The sequence below is a fragment of the Aphelocoma coerulescens genome, chromosome 4 (genome assembly GCF_041296385.1).
Source record: "Aphelocoma coerulescens isolate FSJ_1873_10779 chromosome 4, UR_Acoe_1.0, whole genome shotgun sequence".
In the NCBI taxonomy this organism is placed as follows: Eukaryota; Metazoa; Chordata; class Aves; order Passeriformes; family Corvidae; genus Aphelocoma; species Aphelocoma coerulescens.
Window position 1 is genome coordinate 61125835 of NC_091017.1, and position 22436 is coordinate 61148270.

The window sequence follows — 22436 nt, forward strand, 5'->3', positions numbered from 1 at the left end:
GGACAGAAGGAAGCAAGTGTTCCTGTAATTAAGAAATATTGGAAGTTTATCTGACATTAATTATAAAAAAATCTGCATAATTGCTTAGTGATTTTTCAGGGAGAGCAGTGCAGAAAAAACTGTGAATTTGGAGAAGGATATGATCCTAGAACAAAAACTTTTTTATTCTAACTTCTTAATGTAGTTAGGAATTCTATAATAAGGCTTTGGAGTAGATTAAGAGGCAAGTGGATGATGCTTCAACAAGAAGTAACGTAGAACTGTGTAATACATATGTTTCAATTATGTAACTTCTGTGGATGGAATTTAGAGAAAATATATGATCCTTTTCAGCATAGCTGAAACATATTTTAGCAGCTTAAAGAAGATAAGAATGAACAGGTAAAGCTAGGAGTTCTCTTGAAAAATGAGAAAGTGGCCCACTTTTTTTAACAGTGACTTATATTGGTGGCAAATAAAAAGATGGCTATAAACTGCCAGCTGTGTAAACTTAGATGCTCCAGTTACATTTTTCCTGTAAGCAAACAAAAAACCAGTCTTTTTACCCTACGTAAGAAAAAATGCAACTTAGTGCCCCTTTCTGTTGTATGTTTGATTTAGAAATTTTGTATTGAAACCTTGTAACACTACCATTATGTGACAATCCAAAGTAAGGGCCTAAGTACGAACAAATGTATTCAGTTTGTTTAAAACAATAGCTGAGAAATTGCTATGAAACATCTCTGAATTGAAGACGTATTGCTTGTTTTTTTGCCTGTTAGATTTTTTGTTAATGGGATCCAGGATGTCTTGCAGACATTTTGTGCATATTTCTGGAAGTCATTGCTTTAATACTCAAGTTTCTGAGGGATGGAATTTTTTCAGGAATCATCTTGTGAAATTGTGAATTGACTTCTGGGATCAGAAGACAAAATGCTACTACTGTTTTTATCTAGAACAGTATAAAACACCTATGGGTTATCTACAATGCTCAGTTCAGTTGACTCAGAAAGTAGTATGTTGTGGTACTGTACAGTAGAACCATAACTGCCCAACAGCTTCATTCATACTTCTTTTAAAATATGTTCTGTAAGGTAAAGCACAGAAAGAATTTGGACTTACCTTGACTTCCATAACCTTCATTCGTTTCAATGCAAATTAAGAAAAGTCTCTTCTTTCCAAGAGTTACCTCAAGTTTTAATTCTTGTTAAGGCTGGCTTTGTTGGATTATTAAAAGGACAAAGATTAGAAGAGCATTACTTGAAAAGTAAGATAATGGCTAGGGAGAACTGGGTTTCTTGATGTGAAACATGCAGGTATTTATACTGACAGAATGGCTGAGGCTTGCTGTTTCAACAGATTTCTTCTCAGAGCTATCAGCAGTAGGAACAGTAAGAGTACAGAGTTCTGTTACAGTTGCTGTGTTTTACCAGTCACATTTACTTAAACTGCTGTGAGGCGTGTCACACTTAGACTGTATAGCTCTTAGCTGTTACTTGAGTGCTTAACATAAGTAGGGTTTAATTTCTCAAATACAGCATAGTTATGTACAGTTGTCTTTTGTGTTCATTGCATGCTGCAGTTAAAGATTGTACAGTGCTCCTTACATCATGTTATGTCTTCAGGTTTGGAAGATGGTTTTCCTAGTTGCAGGATGGGATTTTTGAAATGCCCAAAATTTAGTGGTGTGATATTTCAGCAAAACAGTGATTGTGTTCATGTTACGTTGGTGAGGGGAAAAACCCCTGATTTTCTTCTGTCCTGATCACATGCTTCTTGAGAAGAAAAGTTTTGGCACATTACCTAGTGCAACAAATCAACTGAATAAACCAAGAGCTGTTACCATTGATAAAGGTTTATGGATATTTTTTTCTGGTTCATCTGACTGATGAATTGGTTAGTTGCCATTTTATTTACTTGTTCTAATTTTGATTCATGTTTTCTAATGTTGCAGATCATGAGTCGGTTCAGTGGTGTTATGACAACTTCATTAACTACAGGTCCCTGATGTCTGCAGACAATGTACGCCAACAGCTGTCACGAATCATGGATAGATTTAATTTGCCTCGTAGAAGCACAGATTTTACCAGCCGAGACTATTACATCAACATAAGAAAGGCATTAGTTACTGGGTATTTCATGCAGGTATGTGTGTATTCTCATAGGGAACTTAGTTCAGTGTTCATGTGGCTCATAATGTTAGTATGGTTGTTATAATTTGCTAAAGCTTAATAAATGTTACTTAAATCATACATAGCTAACTATATTGCCACCTAGTCTTTGTCAGGTTGCAAGGTGATGACTCAAGTAGCATGTTCTTTAGTCAAATGGAAAAGAAATTGTAGGCAATCTTACTAGCGTATCAAAATCGTGATTCTGGCATGACCATTCAGGAAGTAACTACATAAAACATTTCAAAGTAACTGTAGAATATGTAGATCTAAAATTATTTTTAATCTGATACCAAAGGGGAAGTATAGTGGTATATAAATATGAAAAACCCATGATCTTTACAGAAAGATTATTTTCTTCTTTGTATTTTTCCATATTTATATTTCACTTTCCAATTACGTGAGTCAGACACTGGAGCAGTTCTGTAATCTGCAATGTGCTGTCACCTGCATGCTTTGCATTTTAGGTTAAGCATGCCCCAAGCTAGAATGCAGGCTGCTTGGGTTTTTGTTTGTTATTTTTTTGTTCGGCTTTGGTTTGTTTTTCAGGTTTTTTTCCCTTAGTCCCATCATGCTGTGTTTTTTCTCTTCCATATTCATCGTTAGGACTGCTAGAGTCTCTTTGCTGGCTCTTGCAGGTACAGAGCGTGAATTGTCATCCTCACTGACTCTGGACTGTTGTGATAACACTTTTCCTAGGAAAAATGCATTTTGACACATCTCTGCTAGAGCCTAATACCTCACTTCTGGAGAGCACAGTCTTATCTTTAAGAGGCTGACCAGTGCCCATGGCATTTCCTGATGTTTCCTTGGGCTGTGCTCTCATGGTGTTTGAACACAAACCTTGTCAGTTGGTCAGCACTGTGCAGGTGAGGATGGTACAGGCCTGACAAGCACTGCACTTACACACCTGAACTGGGGCACAGACTTGGGCACCTTGTAAACTGCCCCCGCCAAGTGCTGTCTCCAGGGCTCAGCCAGACAGTCTGCATCAGAAACATGTTTCCTGGGTTTTCAGAATACAGAAATACTAATGTCAGCAACTGCATGTCACTGTAATGCAAAAGGGAGATTATGGCTGTTGGCTGGTTTTAAATATTAAAATGGTTCTAAAGCCTTGCTTGCTGTAACCTTTCAGACAAGCAGGCTGTAATTGTGTTCAGTCCTTGAATTTGGGACATGTTTTTTGCATATTTCTCGGCGAACGCTTCAGAACACATTCTCACCTACACCTTTAATTCTGTAAATGTTTTGAAAGACAAAGAACAGTTCAGCATTTCATTTTAGGCCCCAGGCAGGTCTGAGTGCCACAGCTGCACTTTGTTTGGCACCATACCCCATGCCTTCTTTCACTTAATTGGACCTGTGGGGAGGTCATGTACTTGGAAGTTGGTGTGCTGTCAGTTTGTTTTATGTTACTCGGAGTGAAACTTCCTCTAATTGGTGTTTTCGTATTAGAAGACACCTATTCCCATGGATGGGGAGCTGCACCAGTGTTGGTGCAAGTAGACTTTTGGTCTGTGTGTTTTAGGAGTTAAAGATCTGACTTAGTAATTTTGCTCTGAATAGTAAGTAGGCTTATGCAGATGAAAATTAAAGCCTGTCCAGAAGTCTCCTTGGGCTTCCATGGTCAATAGGTTGTTTACCACCTCCCTCACCCAAAATGCCTAATCGAATTTTTGGGGTGTATCAAGAGATAGCTATAGCAGACCTTTTGAAACTGTTCGGAGTGGAAGTCATTTCAGCAGTTACTCTTCTGCTTTAAAGTGTTTCAGTCCATTTTAGTTTGAGTTTCTTCAACTCTTTAAACCTCCATGATAGTGTGATACCTATTTGACCTTGACTCTGAACCTTGTGATGAATTCCACATTGCTTTAAGTAACCTTCAATAGAAAAAATTTAAATACTCAGATGTTACTTACCAGCAGCTGAAGCACTTAAAATTGTAGTTGTATACACATTACAACCTCACCGAGCCAATATTCAGGTTGTAGCATTTGGGGGCTCTTGTTCAGAAAACCTTAGTAATGAAATGCGTACATCATCCTTTGTTCTCTTAGTACAGAATATGTGTGGAATTCCAAGTGTGGGCACTTGCAAAATGTGTGCATGTACTGTAGATAGCTTCTGCATGTAAAGGTCTGTGGACAACACATGACAGAATTTGATTCTTCAAACTTTCTAAATTTAAAAAGGCAGTGTGAAGTGGAGAAAGCAGTAGCAGCCATTGTCCTGAAACAGTTTTCATTTGCTGCATTGTTTTATACTTTGGTTGCTACCTACTGTCCTAAAACCAGTCATAAAAATTCACTATAGAATTTTCTGTACTAATCAAGACCTCTGGTTTATGTCAGACAGTATAGGCTTGTACTGACTATTGTGGTAATACTGGTTATGTAATCAGTACTAAGTACTGTATGTTTACCTGCCTTCAGTTGTGTGTCAGAGACAGATAAATGTGGAATTTCTGCTGTTGATGAATCATCTCTTTACTCTTCGTGTTTAAATGCAAATTTGAATTCCAGTAGATCTGCTGTAGACAAGCAAAGTGAATAGTAAAATAATTTAAAACTGTCAGTAGTTCCATGTATAGTATAGAACTTCTGGAAAGATAGATATTGACAAGAAGTTAAATGTCTTAAAAATTTTTTTGCTGTGTCTCAGATTTCTTCTAGTTTATATAATGCAAAACTTTTTAAAATAACTTTCTGTATTGCACATCAGAATATGCAAAGTATATGTAAAATACAGCAAGGGTGATGCTCACAAAAAGAGAGTACTGATTTCTCAATTTTTTTTCTGGACTTAGGCTGTTGTAGAAAGGGAGAGGAATTGGCATATGAACTAGGTATAGCTTATTTCTCCTACTTCTGTTAAGTAAGCATGTTTTATAGAAACATCTAAATAGGATAAATACTGTAGCTTAGTGTTAGCAGAGGGATCAAAGTAAGTCACAAGAATAGGTAACTCCTTAATGGAGGCTTATCCCTGATACCCATTGAAAACTAAGCTTAGAAGTGTTAATAGTGTTAATAGTAGCTGAAGTAACTGTGGTAAAGACTGAGCAAAAAAGAGTTATACTACAGAAAGTAAGCTAAGGAAACAAAATAGAGTTGGAAAAGGCAAGCAAATGACAATATCTTCAGGATGGGTCATCTTCCTCTTAGTGATTTTGTTTTTTACCAGTTGTCAAAAGCAGCCTAGGTTTTTAATCATTGTATTTTCAGTCTAGTATTGAAGACAGAATAAGAACTGATAGTTGAAAATTTAAATCATAATTCAAAGATGGAAGCAAGTCCTGTGGTGTTTTCAACAAAGAGTGGGTTGGGTTGGAAGGGACTACAGTTAGATCATTTGATCCAACCTCTCTGCTCAGTCATCCTAGAGCACATGGCACAGGATTGTGTTCAGCCAGTTTGGAGTATATCCAGTGCGGGAAACCACAAACTCTCTGGGCAATTTCTTGCAGTGGTCTGTCACTGTACAGTCAAGAAGTTCTTCCTCATGTTCAGATGGGACTTCAGTCAGTTTGTCTGTTGCTTCTTGTCCTATTGTTTGGCACCATGGAAAAGAACCTGGCTCCATCCTCCTGCTGATAGGCACTGATGAGGTCCCTCTTCTCAAGGCTGAACAGGCCCAGCTCCCTCAACCTTTCCTCATAACAGAGGTGCTCCAGTCCCTTCATCATCTTTATAGCCCTTCTATGCACCTGCTCCAGGAGCTCCATGTCTCTGTTGTACTGAGGAGCCCAGATCTGGACACTCCAGATAGACCTCACTAGGGCTGAGCAGAGGAGCAGGATCACCTCCCTCAACCTGCCGGCAATGATCTTCCTAATGCACCCGAGGATACCATTGGCCCTCTTGGCCAGAATGGTATTAAGATCAAGCTTGGAATCTTTCTTGGGAGATGTGACTTAGTCAAACACAAGCTATATATATCATGGTCATTACGAAGGATAAACTTAAATGACCAGTACAGGAAGTTAGATGTCAGATGATTTGTGTTCTAATTAAAATCTCATTCCTGATGCTACTCAGTCTTTGGTGCTTATTTCTTGTATGGAATTATGTATATTTTGAAGTCTTCACATAATCAGTCTCCTACAATAATAGAATGGTAATAAAATAAACCTATGACATGAAGGTGATCACTGGTGCATTTAATAGTATTCATTTTGCTCTTCAAGAATGCAGAAGAATGGTGTAAAACTTTTTAATAGCTTCAGAAATACTCGTGTGTGCTGCAAGCAGAAATTTTGGAAATCCAGGCAACTGCCAGGGTTCCTTTGGTGCATGCTAACATTTTTTTGTCTGAAAGAACAAGGAACAATCACTTCTCCGAACTGTCTGTCAAGACTAGCATGCCACAATGTGTAGCCTTAAATCTAAAATGGCTGGATATTGTGATACTGTTCCTGCTTCTGACCTTTCCAAGTGCATTTGGATTTAGTGTTAATGTTTGACTGAAGACCGCTGATTTTGCCCTCTAGGTTCAGTGATGTGATAGCTAATAAATAAGCACAAGCATACTTAAAATTTCAGAGGAGGGTGAGTAATTCTTGATAAAATTGTGATTAGAACTTGAAGTAAAACATTTTCCTCTGGTGGTACGTGCCACTGTTTCCATGTGGGTTTGTCATGTTCATAAAAGCATTATAATTGTCTCTAAATCATCAGCCAGGTGGGCTTTCCGGGGCTGCAGAGTAATCCGTAGCAGATACATGGGCTGGCTTGGCACTTGACTATTCTTTTAGAGTCATACCCTAAATCTTACGTGATCTTGGGGTTCAGGTATGTTCTATAGTATCTTGCTTGCTACCACTACTCATCAAAAAATGAACCCATTTCCTAGACATACTTTGTATGATCCTGTGGTTTCTGTGGAAGCTTATGCTTTTTTATACTCCGAAAAACATCACAGAATGGTTGAGGTGAAAGGGCCCTCTGGAGGATACCTGGTCCAACCACCCCTGTATTTACAGGGATTGGTATTATGCATGCCAGGGGTTTCAGAGGAGTGATATAAACTACCTCCCATTTGTCCTTGTTTACTCCCTTATGTCAACCTTGGTGCTTGCCTGAGCCCATTCTGAATTCTTTCAGCTCAGTGACCTGGCAGGCCACTTAGAGAGTGGAAGCAAGAATGGGCTCAGTCAGCTGTGCTGGAATAGTGCAGACCAGGAGTGAGCAGGAAAATACAGCAGCTGGCAGATCACCATGGCTTGCTGTGGAGCCATAGCTTCACTGCGTATTTCCCCATAGAGTTGCTATCGCTGATCCTGAAATTCTTTACCAAGGTGTGTGCCAACAAGCACACTTTGTAGAAACATCGGAAGAGGATAAATACTGCAGCTCACTGTTAGCTCAGGATTGAAGCCAGTCACAATAGTATGTAAGCACCTAAAGGTGGCTTATCCCTGATATCAATAGTCTAAGGAAACGTTTTCTTCATTATTAGGGTTATTTCAATTCTTGTCCTTCCCTGGAAATGAAGAGTTAACTGTACATTTCTGTAACATTTATTTTTCTTTGAGTATGCTCCAGAATGACGCAAAGACAATAAGAAACAACTGTACCATTATAAATGACATGGAAAAGGAAATTGTATTTGGGAAAGGTAGATTATTAGACTTTACTGTTTTAATAAGCATGGGTGAGACTGAGGTGCTAAAGGTAAACTGTATTGAATTTAACAGCACACTTGTCTAGAATGAATCCTAAATAATGCATTGTTCTGTCCATTTCTAGGAAGAACTAGAACATGTGAAACAGATACTTCTGTATGCATGTGAACTTTTGATCTGAAAAATGAAATTGATTTTTAAACAGAACTTCTTTTGAAAAAAATTATAATCCCGCAGCAAGGTGTGCTGTGTTTGTGCTAGGCCTGTGACAGATGAGTGTCTGGTCTAGTCTGGTTTGCACCTATACTGCTATTTAATTTTACAGGTGGTGTATTGAGTTGAACAAAATTAAGCCTAAATCATTACAGACAGTGTGCTGTTAATCTCTATGTAAAGGAACCTCTTTTGGCTTCCCAGAGTTGAAATAAAGTGTAATCTCTAAAATCTTGAGTGACAAAATTTGCAAATTATTGAAGTACTTTGTTCTACTCTTAAAAACGTGTTCTGGATATTACTTTTGTAATGTATAAAAGAGAAGCACTTTCTAAGTAATTTCTTACTAGAGAGATACTCTGGCTTAAAATTTGATGTAGCTATTGCTTTAGAAGACCTGGCGTTTTAATCTATGAGTTGGAATTCACTCTTGACTAGGAAAGAAAAAAAAGGGAAATATAGCTAGGAATTTAAGAAAACAAGGAAGTACACAGTCTGTATTACAGGAAAACAGCTAATAATGATCTTATTAAAAATGTGTCTTTTTGATGTCTTTCAGCCATTGCCCAACCTGTTCAATCTTTTCACTCTGTGTGTGTGTGTATATATATATGAGATGAGGTTATTTTCAATTACTGGTATCAAAGGGTTAATTGTAGTTACTTGTTCTGTTAGATTAGTTGTTTGTACAGAGGATATCATTCTAAGGATAACTGTCTGCTTTACCAAATCTTAATGAGCTAGGTATCGGAGCATCTTGGCAAGGCAGGCATTATTCCCTTTCATAGAGCGAGAAGCTTAGTCAGAGGGAGGTTAATTGATTTTCACCAAGGTCACAGCACAAGTGTGTTGCTGAACCTACATTTTCCAGCTCTGAAGCTGGTGCTGTAGCAAGACCTGTCTCATAAAAGAATAACATTGTAGCTTACTGGTCCCACAGTGGCTACTGCAAATGAAATGCTTGAAGCAGATGTCTGTAGTAGACCACAGTTGGCTTTGTGTGATGTTGCAGACCTGTCCAGTATATGTTCCCTTCCAATACTTTGTGTTTGCATTGCTGCTGTTCTAATAATGATTATTCTCTTTGGGCGATAATTATTTTTGTATGTTGCTTGAATTGTGTTTTAGGATATACACTTACCACGGCGGTTAGCAAAAACATCTGGCATCTTGATTGTGTCTATAAAAAAACATGAATAGTTGAAGTGGTCAAGTAATGTGCCAAATTTAGATGAGGTTTGAAAGTTGGGATAGTATGTTTTGAATAGAACACTTAATCAGCTTGAAATGGCTTCATTTAAAAATTGGCTGTGTTAATGAAAGAATGTCTTTTTATTTAGGTGGCACATTTGGAGCGAACAGGGCATTACTTAACAGTAAAAGATAACCAGGTGGTGCAGTTGCATCCCTCCACTGTTCTTGATCACAAACCAGAATGGGTGCTGTATAATGAGTTTGTCCTTACAACGAAGAATTACATCCGGACATGTACAGACATCAAGCCAGAATGGTAAGCTAGAGTCTTGCAACAGTCATGACCTACTGTAGAGTTCTTGGAGTTTTTTGTCCTTTTTTTAAGTTGAGGTAATTCTTTTCGCTTTCCCTGATGCTAGTTTTACAAAAATGGTTTGAGGAATGTCAATGGTATGGACTTGAGATCTTATAGATGACTAAAGGTTTTCTTTTTGGATACTTGTGCCTGTTTGTGGGTTTTGCGTTTAGACCTCTGATGCCTGGACTCTGTATGCAGCTTGACTTAGAACAGCAGCTTCAAAAAGCCTGGAGGTGCTTGGAGTTGAGAGGTTTGGGGGTATGTCCTAGCACCCACTTGCATGCCTGAGTTAGGAGATGCCAGTACCCCGGTATCAGTGCTTCTGTTCTCAAGATCTGGGACTTCCTTTGTCTGATTTTTTCAGAAGGCTCTGAACAGCATTTCATGCTTTCTTAAAATTCTGAGGAAAGAGGTGATAATAGTGGTACAACTTGCCATGTCATGATATTTATTCATCAACAGAGTATTATCAAGGAAATCAGAAGCCTGAATCTCTGCAGACAAGCAGAGCTCTGAAGCATCTTGCTTGTCTTTAAGGCTGTACTTTAACTGCCGGGTTGTACGAAGCTTTGGGGATGTGGGAAGCTCTTCAGTTGGTGAAATTTTACTGTTGTGCAATTCATAAGCTGGAAAACACAGCATATATATATATAATCTGTAGTTTCTTAATGTACAATGTGTTTGAATCCCTGCTTAGAAATCTTGTTTCAACAAACACTGTCTAGCCTAAAGCAGGATCCTATGGCCTTGGTTGGATTTTTAAGTTTAAAATGGCTAAGGCTGAACTGTACTCTGACGCAAAACACGGATGTTTGCATTGACTTCTGTGGCTGACGGACTCTGACACTAAGCGGTGGCTCTGGCTGTGTGGGTTACCATGGCAGGTACTGAAGCAGCAGCAAGAGTCTGTAAGGGGCATATGGCCAAACAGGAGCCTCTCGTGAGACTTGTGTGCGTGCTTTTTGCTTTGGACTTAGACACTTGCTCAGGATGGCACTGCTATTTTAAATATGTGAGCACGTGCGTAAACTTCAGTTAGTCTTAAAATTGCAGAATGAGCTGAAAATAATGGATAACCTTTGTTTCCTTCAGTTGTAGAATTTCTGTAAGGTGCATCTTAAAGTTTGATTATCAGTAACAAGCTTTTCCTTTTTTGACAGGCTGGTGAAAATTGCCCCTCAATATTATGACATGAGCAATTTTCCACAGTGTGAAGCAAAGAGACAGTTGGATCGCATCATTGCCAAACTTCAGTCCAAGGAATACTCACAGTACTGAATTTATGCTTTGAACTGAAGTTATTCAGAGGACAGCTTTAAGAGATGAAAGGATTCAAAGTTCAAGTTGTGCTCTTCACTTTGGTTCAATAATGGCCTTTATTTGAAAGCTTTTTAATTTTTCTTTACAGTAAATATTCCATTCTGATTTCATAAATTAAACATTTATGCCTCCCTTTTGTGTTGACACTGTAGCTCATACTGGAAAAGCTAATCAATGTTTTGCAGTTTATTGAAAGTAGTTCTATATATAACAATGTTATAAGCATTTCTTTAGAAATGGTTGAAAATGCTTCTAAAAATGTGATTATCGACCATGGTATGCATGATCGTTGTAATTGTTGACATTCCTTTTAGAAGTTGTGAAATGTTACAACTTGTGCTTCTGTAGACACAATCTTCGGCTTCAGTACAAGGGTACTGACTTCAATAAAGTCTATTTATACTAATTTTGTGCCACAGTATGTCAGTATTTCTGTTGTTTTGATTGAAATATGAGAAGCCCATTTAGTCTCATTAAACTGCTGTCTGATTGACATGGCAGTAGTTTAATATTTTAATATTTAAAGTGCAGATGTTTAAGCAGCACAATGATGATATAATATGATGCATACAATGTTGATCCCTTGCAAACTTGTTAAAATTATTTAGGAAAAATGAAAATGCATGCAGATGTGTTAGGAGAATGCTTTCTTCCAACATAGCCCAAAATATTTCTCAGACAGAACTGTAGTAGCGTGTCCTATAAAGTAAAAGGTGTGTGGCCAGGTAGAAATTGCCCTGCTGGGCAATGTTCAGGTACTGTTTAGGATCAACGCAAACAATAGCATAAGTGACACTGTAGGTCAAATCACACTGCATTGTTGTAATTTTGTAGTGATTTTTTGTGAAATATGATTTGACAGCATAATCCCATGAGGAATTTGTAGTAAAATTTGATCAGAGGGCTGGAGCACCTCTCTTAGGAGGACAGGCTGAGAAAGTTGTTGGTGTTCAGCTTGGGGAAAAGGAGGAGGAGACCTTATTGTGGCCTTAAAATACCTCCAGATGTTTTAGAAGAATGAGTGGGGCTTTTTTATCAGGGCCTATGGTAAAAAATTTTACCAGTGACAGGGCAAGGGGCAGTGATTTTACTCTAGCAGAGTGTAGATTGAGATTTGACATAAGGAAGAAATTTGTCACTGTGAAAGTGGTGAGGCACTGCAGCAGTTTGTCCAGAGAAGTTGTGGGTGCCCAATCCCTGCAGTGTTCCAGGTCAAGTCGGATGGGGCTTTGAGCAGCCTGGTCTAGTGGATGGTGTCCTTGCCCATGGCAGGAGGGTTGGAACTAGATGATCTTTAAGGTCTGGTTGAACCCAAACCATTCTGTGGTTTAATGAATTTGATCAGATTTCAATTTTTCCCTCCCCCTGCAATACACTGAGCTTTGGTCCTTCTGGCAAAGAGCAGCTGGATCAGCTCTTGCTGAAACTGGTTCCCTTAGGAAGAGAGCTGTGCTGTTGTCATGCTGTAAGGCTGAAGCAAAAATAGGTTATGTTTGCAGAGCTGGTAACTAACCTCAGACTAATTTTAAGCACTGATGTTTGGAGTACCCTATCCTATTTAAGTCATAGCAGGGGGCTATAAAATTACTTGGAATAATTTGAGGATTTTCTTCCAGTTCCAACTTTTTTTTTAATTGCTGTTTATATGATGGGGAGTAGAGAAGTTCTAAAAACTTTGTTAGCAAATAAAATAGTAATAGTGGAGATAAAAATGTCAGATGATTAAAATTTGGATTTATTATACACAGTGGGACGTGGGAGTCCGTCTTGGGTTTGCTAAGTGAGAGAGGGAGTGTGAGATGAGTCTGGACTTTCCTGCCCTACCAAACCATTTTCAGTAGGAAGGAAGGAAAGAGCTTCACTCTGCATAAAATGTTGAACTGGACTGTATTTTTTGACTGCAGTTAGAAGGGATTTTATTTAAAGCAGGAATTCTGAACTTCTTAAGCAACTGGATTTCAAACTAGCATTACTGAACATGCAAGTGTTGGTTTTGCAAATTCCTGCTCTAGGATGACTCGGGCTGGATATGTGGGCTTTCCCGATTACTTGCTTATCCTCTATGTGGGGAGCAGAGGGGGCTGCTTTGTGCAATGCTGAAAATGGGCTGCTCCCCAGGTAAGAATTTCTCTAGTATTTGTGTGCAGCCTTCAGCTGAACAGTGTAGAACCACCTTCTGCATGACTTTCCCTAGGTCTGGCAAGGGCCACAGAAAATTCTCTGCATGAAATGCCTCAGGGACCCCAGAACCAGCTGGCATCAGCTGCTGTAGCTTGGGTCCTTGGGGATGGGGGAGCAGATGGCTATGGCTGTGAGTGGAACTTGACACAGGAGAGATGTTGGCTTGTTTTTGGTGGTTTTCTTTTTCCTTGAATTGTCATACCCACAAGCTCAGCTTGGGCTGTGACAGCTGACCTGGGATCTTTCACTCTGCTCTGTCTTTGCTACCAGGAATGCAAATACTACTGGCCAAACTCATGTCATCTGACAGCTGTGCAACCCTGCCACCTTCCAATTAGGCTGGTGACACCTGGGCTTAATTGGAAGGCTGGTGGTGTTCCAGCTGTCACCGGGGGCAGAGCAGGCCTGGTGCCCCCACCCCTCCTGTGAGCAACAGGAAACAGCTTTCCTGCTGGGATGCTGATGGAATCTGGGGGATAGTACTTCAGGAAGACATGGAAGCCTTGACACCTGGAGAACCTATTGCATTTGATACTTGCATGACACTTGTGTATTCCTGAAAAACACTCCCCTTTACTGAAGAACTGACAAACACAGCACTCAAAATACTTGGGTTTAGGACTACAGCATTTTCTTATAGGGGACGGTGTGTGCTGCGTATGGAGTCATTCCTTCGCAAAGGATCGAGTAGTGGAGAATGGCCCCGGGGGTTGGAGTGGCTTTGTGCAGGCATGCTGCCCAGTACTCATCTCAACTGAGGGCATTCAGGCATTCAGGGCAGAAACACAGACTCACTTAAATCGCTGTGGATACCTTAGAGTTACTGCAAATCTCACTTTTGATGTAATTTTAGAGCCATATAGCAATAGGAGAGGAGCCAGGTGTCTAAGGAGTCACTCTCTATCTCTGAAGGAGTAATGACAGGGACAGTAGGGCTTCTTGAAGAAAGATGTCTCCTGACTCCTAAAGGGAAGCTGTATCAAGAGCTGCCTCCTTAGCTACTGCTGTCTCTGGTACAGTAGACGCATGCAGAGGAACTTGGGTTTGAGAGTAGGTCTGGGTTTTTTTAAGTTCAGTGTTAAAAGGTAAAACCTTGTTCTCATTTTTCTGATGGGAGAAATGTCAAGGTTGCCCAGAGAAATAAAGAGACCAAGAAGGAGGCGTAGGAATTAGACTGCTTTATCTATGAGCATGGGGAGGTTACTGCCTCCCTCTTAAACACGTTAAAAATACTCGCAGCTCTGCCCATCATCAGAGCTCTGGCTGCTTGTCCTTTGATACTTATGCAGAATGCAGTAAATAAGGAGAAAAGTTGGAAATCAGGAGTTTGCTGGTGTCAAATAGAAATTCAGCTTCTTCTGTTTTGTTCTGTGAAAAGCCACAACTGACTACAAGACACTGGGGCTCTTTCTGCTAGTCTGTGGAGTGACGGTTCCCAGGTAAAGTACAGAGCTGCCCTGAGCAGCTGCAGCATTTGCTGTTCTGCTGTGTTCTCTGCCTCAGTGATGCCACTTCAGAGCATTCAGACTGCTAGTCAGGGAGTGCATGTGTTTTGGAGTAGAGAGGAACTGCTCCTTAGGATTAACTGGTTATCTGCTTTGGAACAATCTAAAAGGAAAAATGATGTGTTGTTTACTTAGAGTGATCTTTTTATCAGAGACATTCTGATGTTTTTTGAAAATATTTGGTTTGTATATAATAAAGTATTTATAGTGTGGGATTTTTGAAAATACGGATCAGATGACAGGAAAACAGTACTAAGTCAAAGGAGTATATTTTTTGAAAAGAGGAAGTCTTTTGTCTTAACTGTGCTGCTGTGTAATACCTCGGAGCAGTAAAGGATTAGTATTAGTGTGAGGTAGTAACTGTATTTAGGTTTGTTAGACACAGAGGTAGTTACTAATGGCTAAGTACATGTGATTAGGTGCATATCTTCATTATGGAGATACAAAGAAGTGACCAGTTAATACTGTGTTTAGATTTGTAGGGCTTTTATAGCACTTAGAATTTTTGTCAGGGAATAAATGGTGACTCCATGCTTTGCCACATTCTGATGTCATAAAAGCCCCTGAACTCTTGCTTTTGGGAGATCTGTAGGTACTGCAGTGCTAAAGACAGATGCTGACGTTCCTTTGGGGTTTACGGGAACGTCTTCATTCTTTGGACCTGTGCCCATTCATGGAAGTTAGAGAGTAGCTGGTGTGGGCCAGCCTGGGTTGGTATGTTCTGTATCACTTTGGTCAGTTTTGCCTGATCACCACCTCCCATTTTGGCATCAGGGCTTGTGACACAGCTTTGGTTTGTGATGTGTAACTTTCAACCTGCACTGCTACACAGTGCATACTGGAAACTGCTCATTATTTGCCATAAGAAATGCAGCTTAAAGTGAAATTAGCTTTCACTGTGTCATTTGAAAAGATACTGCAGCAAAAGTCAAAGGGCAAAGAGTTTTCCTTCCATCCAGTCCAGCTACAATTACTAATTTGTAATCAGATTGCTCTAGTTCATTTCTGATAACATATAGCAATAAAAAGCCATATCCCACACCATGACAGTAGAAAGCAGAGAGTTAATATTCTAAAGTACACAAATTTATTCACTTACTGTAGTTTGTGAGGAGTAGACATTTATCTTGGTTTTAGAACAGCTGAGAGTTTTAATAATAAACATATTTTACTATTAGAAGTATAATCTTACTCTGGTAGTTTGTTGACCTTTCAAAATTATTTAACTTACTCTGGTAGTTTATTGACCTAAAATCATTTGACTTCATGACTATGTATGTGACATTAGATTTATGTGAAGCAGAGGGGAAAAATGATCTACTTGGTCAACCTAGTTCATTTTTCTACTAGTACCTCTGGTGGCTTTGTTTTGGGGTGTGTATGCTTCCTGGGACTGTTCCTAGAATTGGGCATTGGTTCCCAGTAATACAAATATATTACTAAGCTTGAAACAAGCAGTTTTAAAACCAGAATGAAACCATTATGAGAGCATTTGCCCCTCTCTTCACTTTTCCTTTCACAAATGACAAGCTTGGGCTGCCTCTTAATTGGCACTGATGCGTTTGAGATAAGTGGTTGGCATCAAGGAGATCCAAGCTTCCATTATCAAGGGATTAAACTAAATATGGTAACAGCAGTAAAATAACATTCCTGTAGCAGCAGTAACAAGACTAGTTTTGCTGATTGTAGGTGTTCTGACCTTACAGCTTCAACTCAAATATAGTGGTTTCTCAGGAACACAATGTATATTGGATAGATGATAAAATAATTTTCATTTGTGTACATCTCAGCTCTGAGTGGCTCTTCCAGCTGTGAAAGCTATGCAGTAGTTTTGTTGTATAGAAAAATAAAACATAGCACAAATTAATGTTGATAATAAATATTTCTTGTGGCTTTAAATGTGTTATTTTGGGTTGGTCTTATTCCTTTAGCTAAAGTAGGCCTCTTGCCTTCCATTTGAATTCAGTGTTTATTTTGTGAGCCTATTCCATTCATGTTCCCAGCCTCATTGCTTCCAGCAGCATAAACAATAAACACTTGGAGCATCGGCTTTTACTGGGCTCCGTTGAGTGGAGGGCTACTGGCGGGCGTATTTCCTGAATGCTTTGTCTGTTTAAATATTCAGCTGTGTAGTTAAACCACTTTTGTTTATATTAATAAAGTTTTAACCTCAAAAATATCAGCCTTTTCAGCTTTATGAAGATGTTAGTGTTTGCTATCAAAATTTGTGTACGACTTTAAAGACTTACAGACTAAATTTGACCTTTAAACCTTAGAATGGTATCTTTGAGGTTGTTTCATTTTGCATGTTGAATAACAAGTAACTGATAAGCCTTTACTGGGACAGGGATAGTATGGTTCTTTTAAAGACATTATTGCCCTGTGAACCCTTCCTGAAAGGCTTACCATTTGTACAGAAAGGCTTATAATTTGTACAGCAGCAGCAGCAGGTTTGAAGCAGTGAATCAGGACATGTTTCTCTAAGCAGCTGTCCAAGAGAGCATTGACAGCTTTGTTCCAATGCGTTACTGGTTATACAATATAATGGAGGTAAACTCAAATTACTGCTACTTCTACATACTTTAAACAAATAATTTGATCAAGAGCATAAATCAAACATAAGAATTGGCAAGAATTTAAAATTCCAGTCTTGATGTTCGCAATATATACCCTGTTTGTTGAAAACTGACATTTAATATTCTGTAAATTTATGGGCAATGAACAGTTTCTCCTTATAAGCAAACAAATATTAAAGTGTTTCTGCTCTAAAGCTCCTTGCTGGACTTGCTGCTATGTAAATCCAAACACTATTCAAATGTCTGTTCTCTGCATTCTCAAGCATTGTCAAATACAAGGTTGAACAGTAATGTGGTGGTTCTGACTCCTCTGCAGCCTACGGAAATCCTGCTTGTTTCTGGAGAATTATGGAAGGAAAAGTGAATAGGAAAATACCACTTTGAGATCTCATTCATTACATTTTTTCTTCACAAGATAATAGCCTATAATGGGTATTATTTTTCAAGTAAAGCTTAAGGATCCAAATGTTTGTAGTCTACTGGCTTGATATGAGACTAATGTTTAGATCTCTCATTAGGTACAGTGAGGTCTCAGAAATTAATTTGCTTTTATTTTTAGCAAGCTAATTTGATCATAAAAACAACTCTATAAATGCTGGGTTTTCTAGGAGTAGAATTTCCTAAATGAGGAACAAAGTCAGCAGCAAATCTTTGTTCTTACTACTTAAAAAACACTGAAAAAACCTGCTTTGAGAAAAACAATTTATTCTTTCCCTTGATTTTGGCCAATATGTAAAAAAAACGACATGGGCTTACAAGCTGCAAAACCATTTCTGGTACAAATGGCTGCCTAGGTTTTCTCCTAGCAAGGTTTGTTTTTCTTAATTGGCTCAAATATGATGTCACTGAAGAAATCCAAAGTTAGTGTTCTGTCAAAACCCTTTGAAATATCTATCAATTATTTCTGAAGCTTTGCTGCCTCTTTGTGGTATTTCTTGTGTAAAAATGGAATTCTGTATTGATCAAAGCTTTTCTTGGGATTGTGCAAACGACAGTTAAATGCAATTTCCCCAAGTTCTACCCTGTGTGGCTGGGAGTCTGTCTTCCTCCCTCCTCCACGTTCCTTCCCATGTGATAAAGCATATAGTGCCAAAGGAGTAGCCAAATATTGTTTGAATCTGTAATACAGTTTGTGATGGGAAGGTGCTACTGCTTTATCAATGAGCTTTGAAGAATGTGCTGAATGATGCAACCTCCTGCCTTTTTCATTATCTGAGCATTGATGAGATCTCCTCACACCTTTCAGTACATCAGTCCTTAGACAACATCTTTACCGTGACTGATAAAATAATGCTGAGTTCACTCCTTTTTTATCACTCAGTAGTTTGCTAACGAGCTGAATGTACCCAGAAGAATAGCTGGGGGGGTTCTCAGATGTAAATATACTTACACTAGAGGCAGGGACTCATGACAAACACACCATCTTGATTCTTGCTAATTTGGGTTATTCTAGGATTCCCCCCCACCTCTGATTAGTTACTTCATAACTATAATCACAGAAACATAATCACAGGAATGTTATTTTGGGGAAATTATAATCTGATAGGGCTTTAGCAATTTATTTACATTGTTAATTGGCGGTGAGGCTATAAAAGTTATGAACTACCTCATAAGTTCATGCCTGCTGACATTTGAATGGCATGTATTCACTGGCTGTTATTTATAATTTTGGGGGTATTGAACTGATGGAGATTACTCATGTTGAAAAGCTGCTGGAAGGCCTGAACTAGGAATTAAATTATCATAGTGGCTTCATTTTGTTAACAGTCTCATTGAAAATATCTTGCTTGCAGGACAATCAAACTCATCAGTGTTCTGCTCTTCCACTTCAGTAGACAAAGTTTTAATCAGTGGCACACTTGATCTTGCAGAATTCAAGGAAAATAATTTCCTGCATTTTTGAGATGAGCAAAATTCATGTAATCTAGCTTTAAAATTCCTGTCACTTTTTTTTTTTTCCTTTTTGAATAATCAGCTTTACTTCATTCACTTGCCTTTTTCATGTAACTTCAATTATCGGGATGACCCAATACTTAGATGGAATTAGCTCATGGATGAAGAGCAAGCAACTGAATCTGAACTCAGGCAAAGCAAATAATAGAGTGATGGTGAGATCAAAACATATGAAAAATGTACCGTTTTCTCAGTGGTTGTATATTTTCGATTGGTCTTTGCATTTAGATGGCTTTAGAGAACCTTGTCACTCATTTCTGATGGTCTTACATAGCAGCACTGAAAAAAAAAGTTTTCTACTGTCCTTTTTTTTCTTGGAGCTGCTATCCTATCTTAGCAGTCATCTAGTTTCAATTATTTTTTTAGCTTTTGGATGAAGCACAACAGCATATGCAATCTTCACCATCTAGCAAACTTGGAAAAATGAGTTGCATTCCAGGCCTTGATTTTCTTCTTCAAAACTTTACAGCCTGAACTCAGCTCTGGGATGGAGACCAGGAGTGCCAAAGCCAGTGCCAGTTACTTCTTTGGTGTAACTGAACTTTCTGAAATAAGGGTATAACCTGTTTGTGTAGTAACCACAAGTATTTTTTTTAATGGTGGTGTGTAGCTGAAGTTTGGGAGTGGTATCCTAGGATACTTTAGAAAAGCCGTATTTTGAATAAAATTGATTTGTTATGGTAATATTGGAAAATGTGCACCTGGAGCTCTTGTGGTTGAGGCTGCTGAATCCAATGTGTGGAAGCTGTTCCAGGAACTCCAGGTCTCTCAGGTAGCTTGGAACTGGGCTGTGTAGCCCTGGTAAGGTAAAAAAAGCCATTTGGATTTTATCTAGAATATAGCGACAAGCCAGTGTAAAAAAAGAACACTGAAAAGATATTTTAAAGCTGACCACGGTTGCTGTGTTCTCATCAAACTTGTAGTTTGATTCTCAATTATGTCTAATCTTACATTTTTGTATTACAGACATGAGTTATCTTGAAAGTTAAACAGACACCTAAAAAGTCTGAAATCTCCACTTCTTTCTGCTTTAAGTAGGCTTTTGCTCCTCTGGGGCTAATCGCTTTTACAAACACTGTCTCAAAATGTTGCTTGACTTTTCCAAGAGTCTGGTACTTAAACTGTTGATCTCCTCAAATATTAGAAAGATGTAATACCGAGCTCCAGAGGTGTTCATAAAGCCAAATAAAATGATTTGGTGGAAAGTGCTAAGGAAGCTTTAAGGTATTAGCCTAATAGAAAACCTATCAGTGGACTTTTAAAGCCTTTCCTCTTCAATTTTTATGGACTGTCTTAATTGACTTTTTATGCACTTATGAATAGGCTAAGAAGAAATAGTATTTTCTTTTTTCCCTTTTTTTACCTGTGAATAAGATAGAGGGACAGCTTTTATCTTTATTTTAGAATATCTTATAGACTTCCCCTCTGAGAACGGATTTTTCAGCTAATAAAGTCAGGTAAAGTTACACATCTGCTAATGCAAGTGACAACAGTGAATAAAAGAATAGTAGTCAAAAACATTTTGAGGTGTTTATGATCACAAGCTTTAAAAATAGTGGGAAACACAGCACTCAGTTTAGATGCTACACTGATTACTGGAGGGACACTAAGCTGCTTAAACAAAATGTAGAGCTGTCTCCACGGCTATCAGTTTGTGTTGTAGAATCTTAATTTAGTGGCTACAGCTGAGTTGAACCCTGATTCCTTGGGATTGTTCTGATAATCTGTCTTCTTACATGCAACGTATAGGTTGTACAGGAATGGCTTTTCTATCTCAAATTCTCCATATGCTTCTCAAACCAAAGACTTCTAGAAGCCTTCCTTGCTCTTCAAGAAATTGATGAGATCACTCTGCATAAAGAAAAGATGCTCTGGCTTTTGCCTGTAACAATGAGGTACTAGTTTCCTCTTTTAGAGGTCTCTGACAAAACCTGGCACTTGGTGATACCAGATCTATTTATTGTCTCAAACAACAGTCCTTGGCCTCACTATTGTCTTGGTGCATGTCATGGTCTAACCCCAGCCAGCAACGAAAGCCCACACAGCCACTTGTTCCCTCCCCACCTCCAATGAGAGAGGGGAGAGAATCATAAAAGTGAGAAAACTCATGTGCTGAGATAAAGACAATTTAACAGATAAAGCAAAAGCTATATGTACAGGCAAAGCAAACCAAGGAATTAATTCACCCCGTCCCATGGGCAGGCAGGTGTCCAGCCATCCCTAGGAGAGCAGGGCTCCATCACATGAAGGGTGATTTGGGAAGACAAACAGCATCACTCAAAACATCTCCCCTTCTTTTTTCGTCCCCCCACTGTACACACTGAGCATGATGCCACAAGGTATGGAATATCCCTTGGGTCAGCTGGGGTCAGCTGTGCTGGCTGTGTCCCCTCCCAACTCCCCTGTGCACCCCCAACCTCCTCACTGGTGGGGTGGGGTGAGGAGCAGAAGAGAAACCTTGATGTTGTGTTAGCTCTGCTCAGCAATAACAAAAACATCCCTGTGTTATCAACAGTTTTCAGCACAAGTCCAAAATACAGCCCCACACCAGCTAGTGCAAAGAAAATTAACTGTGTCCCAGCCAAACCCAACACAGTGCACCAGCCTCATGCTGTCTGTTAAAAGGCAAGACCAGCCTCATTTGAAAGCTCCATCCTGATTCACTTTTTTACCTGGAAAACCTGTCTGGTTTGGGAATAAATTCCATCCCTCTCCTTTAAGAAAAGAGTTTCTACTTCATTAGATTTTGAAAATCTTTAAGATGAAAACATGGAAGCAAAGAGCAAAGCAAACTACATTCCAGACTGTATTTAATAAGATGCTTTTCTAGCTGCTTTGCTAGTCTTTATCTAGTACCCTGGAACATTCTAACTGCACAGTATTATGCATCTCTGAAGAAGTTTGAGTGATTTTTCTCTCTTCCATCTGCACCAGGCCTTTTTTTTTCCAGCACAGATGGAGTAATAATGATTATCCTGAGATTAGTTTTGTTATTCAAACATTTAATGGCTTTTGCTGTTTCCTCTACCCTTCACCAATCCATTTTTCCAAGATCTTTACAAGAGTTTATTTACCTCCACTTTACTTCTTCCTGTCTACAGAACTGAATACTCTTTTAGCATCTTTTCTATGGAGCTGTTAGTGCACTGGGATGGGGTATTAGACAGGAGCTATTTGTGGATTTTATTATGTTTGGTTTCACACTTCTAGTAATAGAACTAGCATATAGTTTTTTACTTCACCACCACCATCACGGTAACAATGGTGTTAGTGAGCTAACTCATGAAATAGACAAAGAGATTATTAGCCATTCCAGCAATGGCTGGTTGACTGAAAACACTACAAATGGTCTGGAGGAGC

At 38.9% G+C, this 22436-nt stretch overlaps 1 protein-coding gene across 1 annotated transcript in view; it reads left to right on the forward strand.

Moving 5' to 3' along the window:
- The window catches only part of DHX15 (DEAH-box helicase 15), a 46757-nt gene extending 35490 nt beyond the window's left edge, over positions 1–11267 (forward strand). Inside the window, exons 12-14 of the mRNA XM_069014330.1 lie at positions 1934–2124; positions 9330–9499; positions 10702–11267. Coding sequence (XP_068870431.1) covers positions 1934–2124; positions 9330–9499; positions 10702–10819 — 479 coding nt within the window. The 3' untranslated portion in view covers positions 10820–11267. The remainder of the gene's footprint in view (positions 1–1933; positions 2125–9329; positions 9500–10701) is intronic.
- Positions 11268–22436: the final 11169 nt, after the last annotated feature.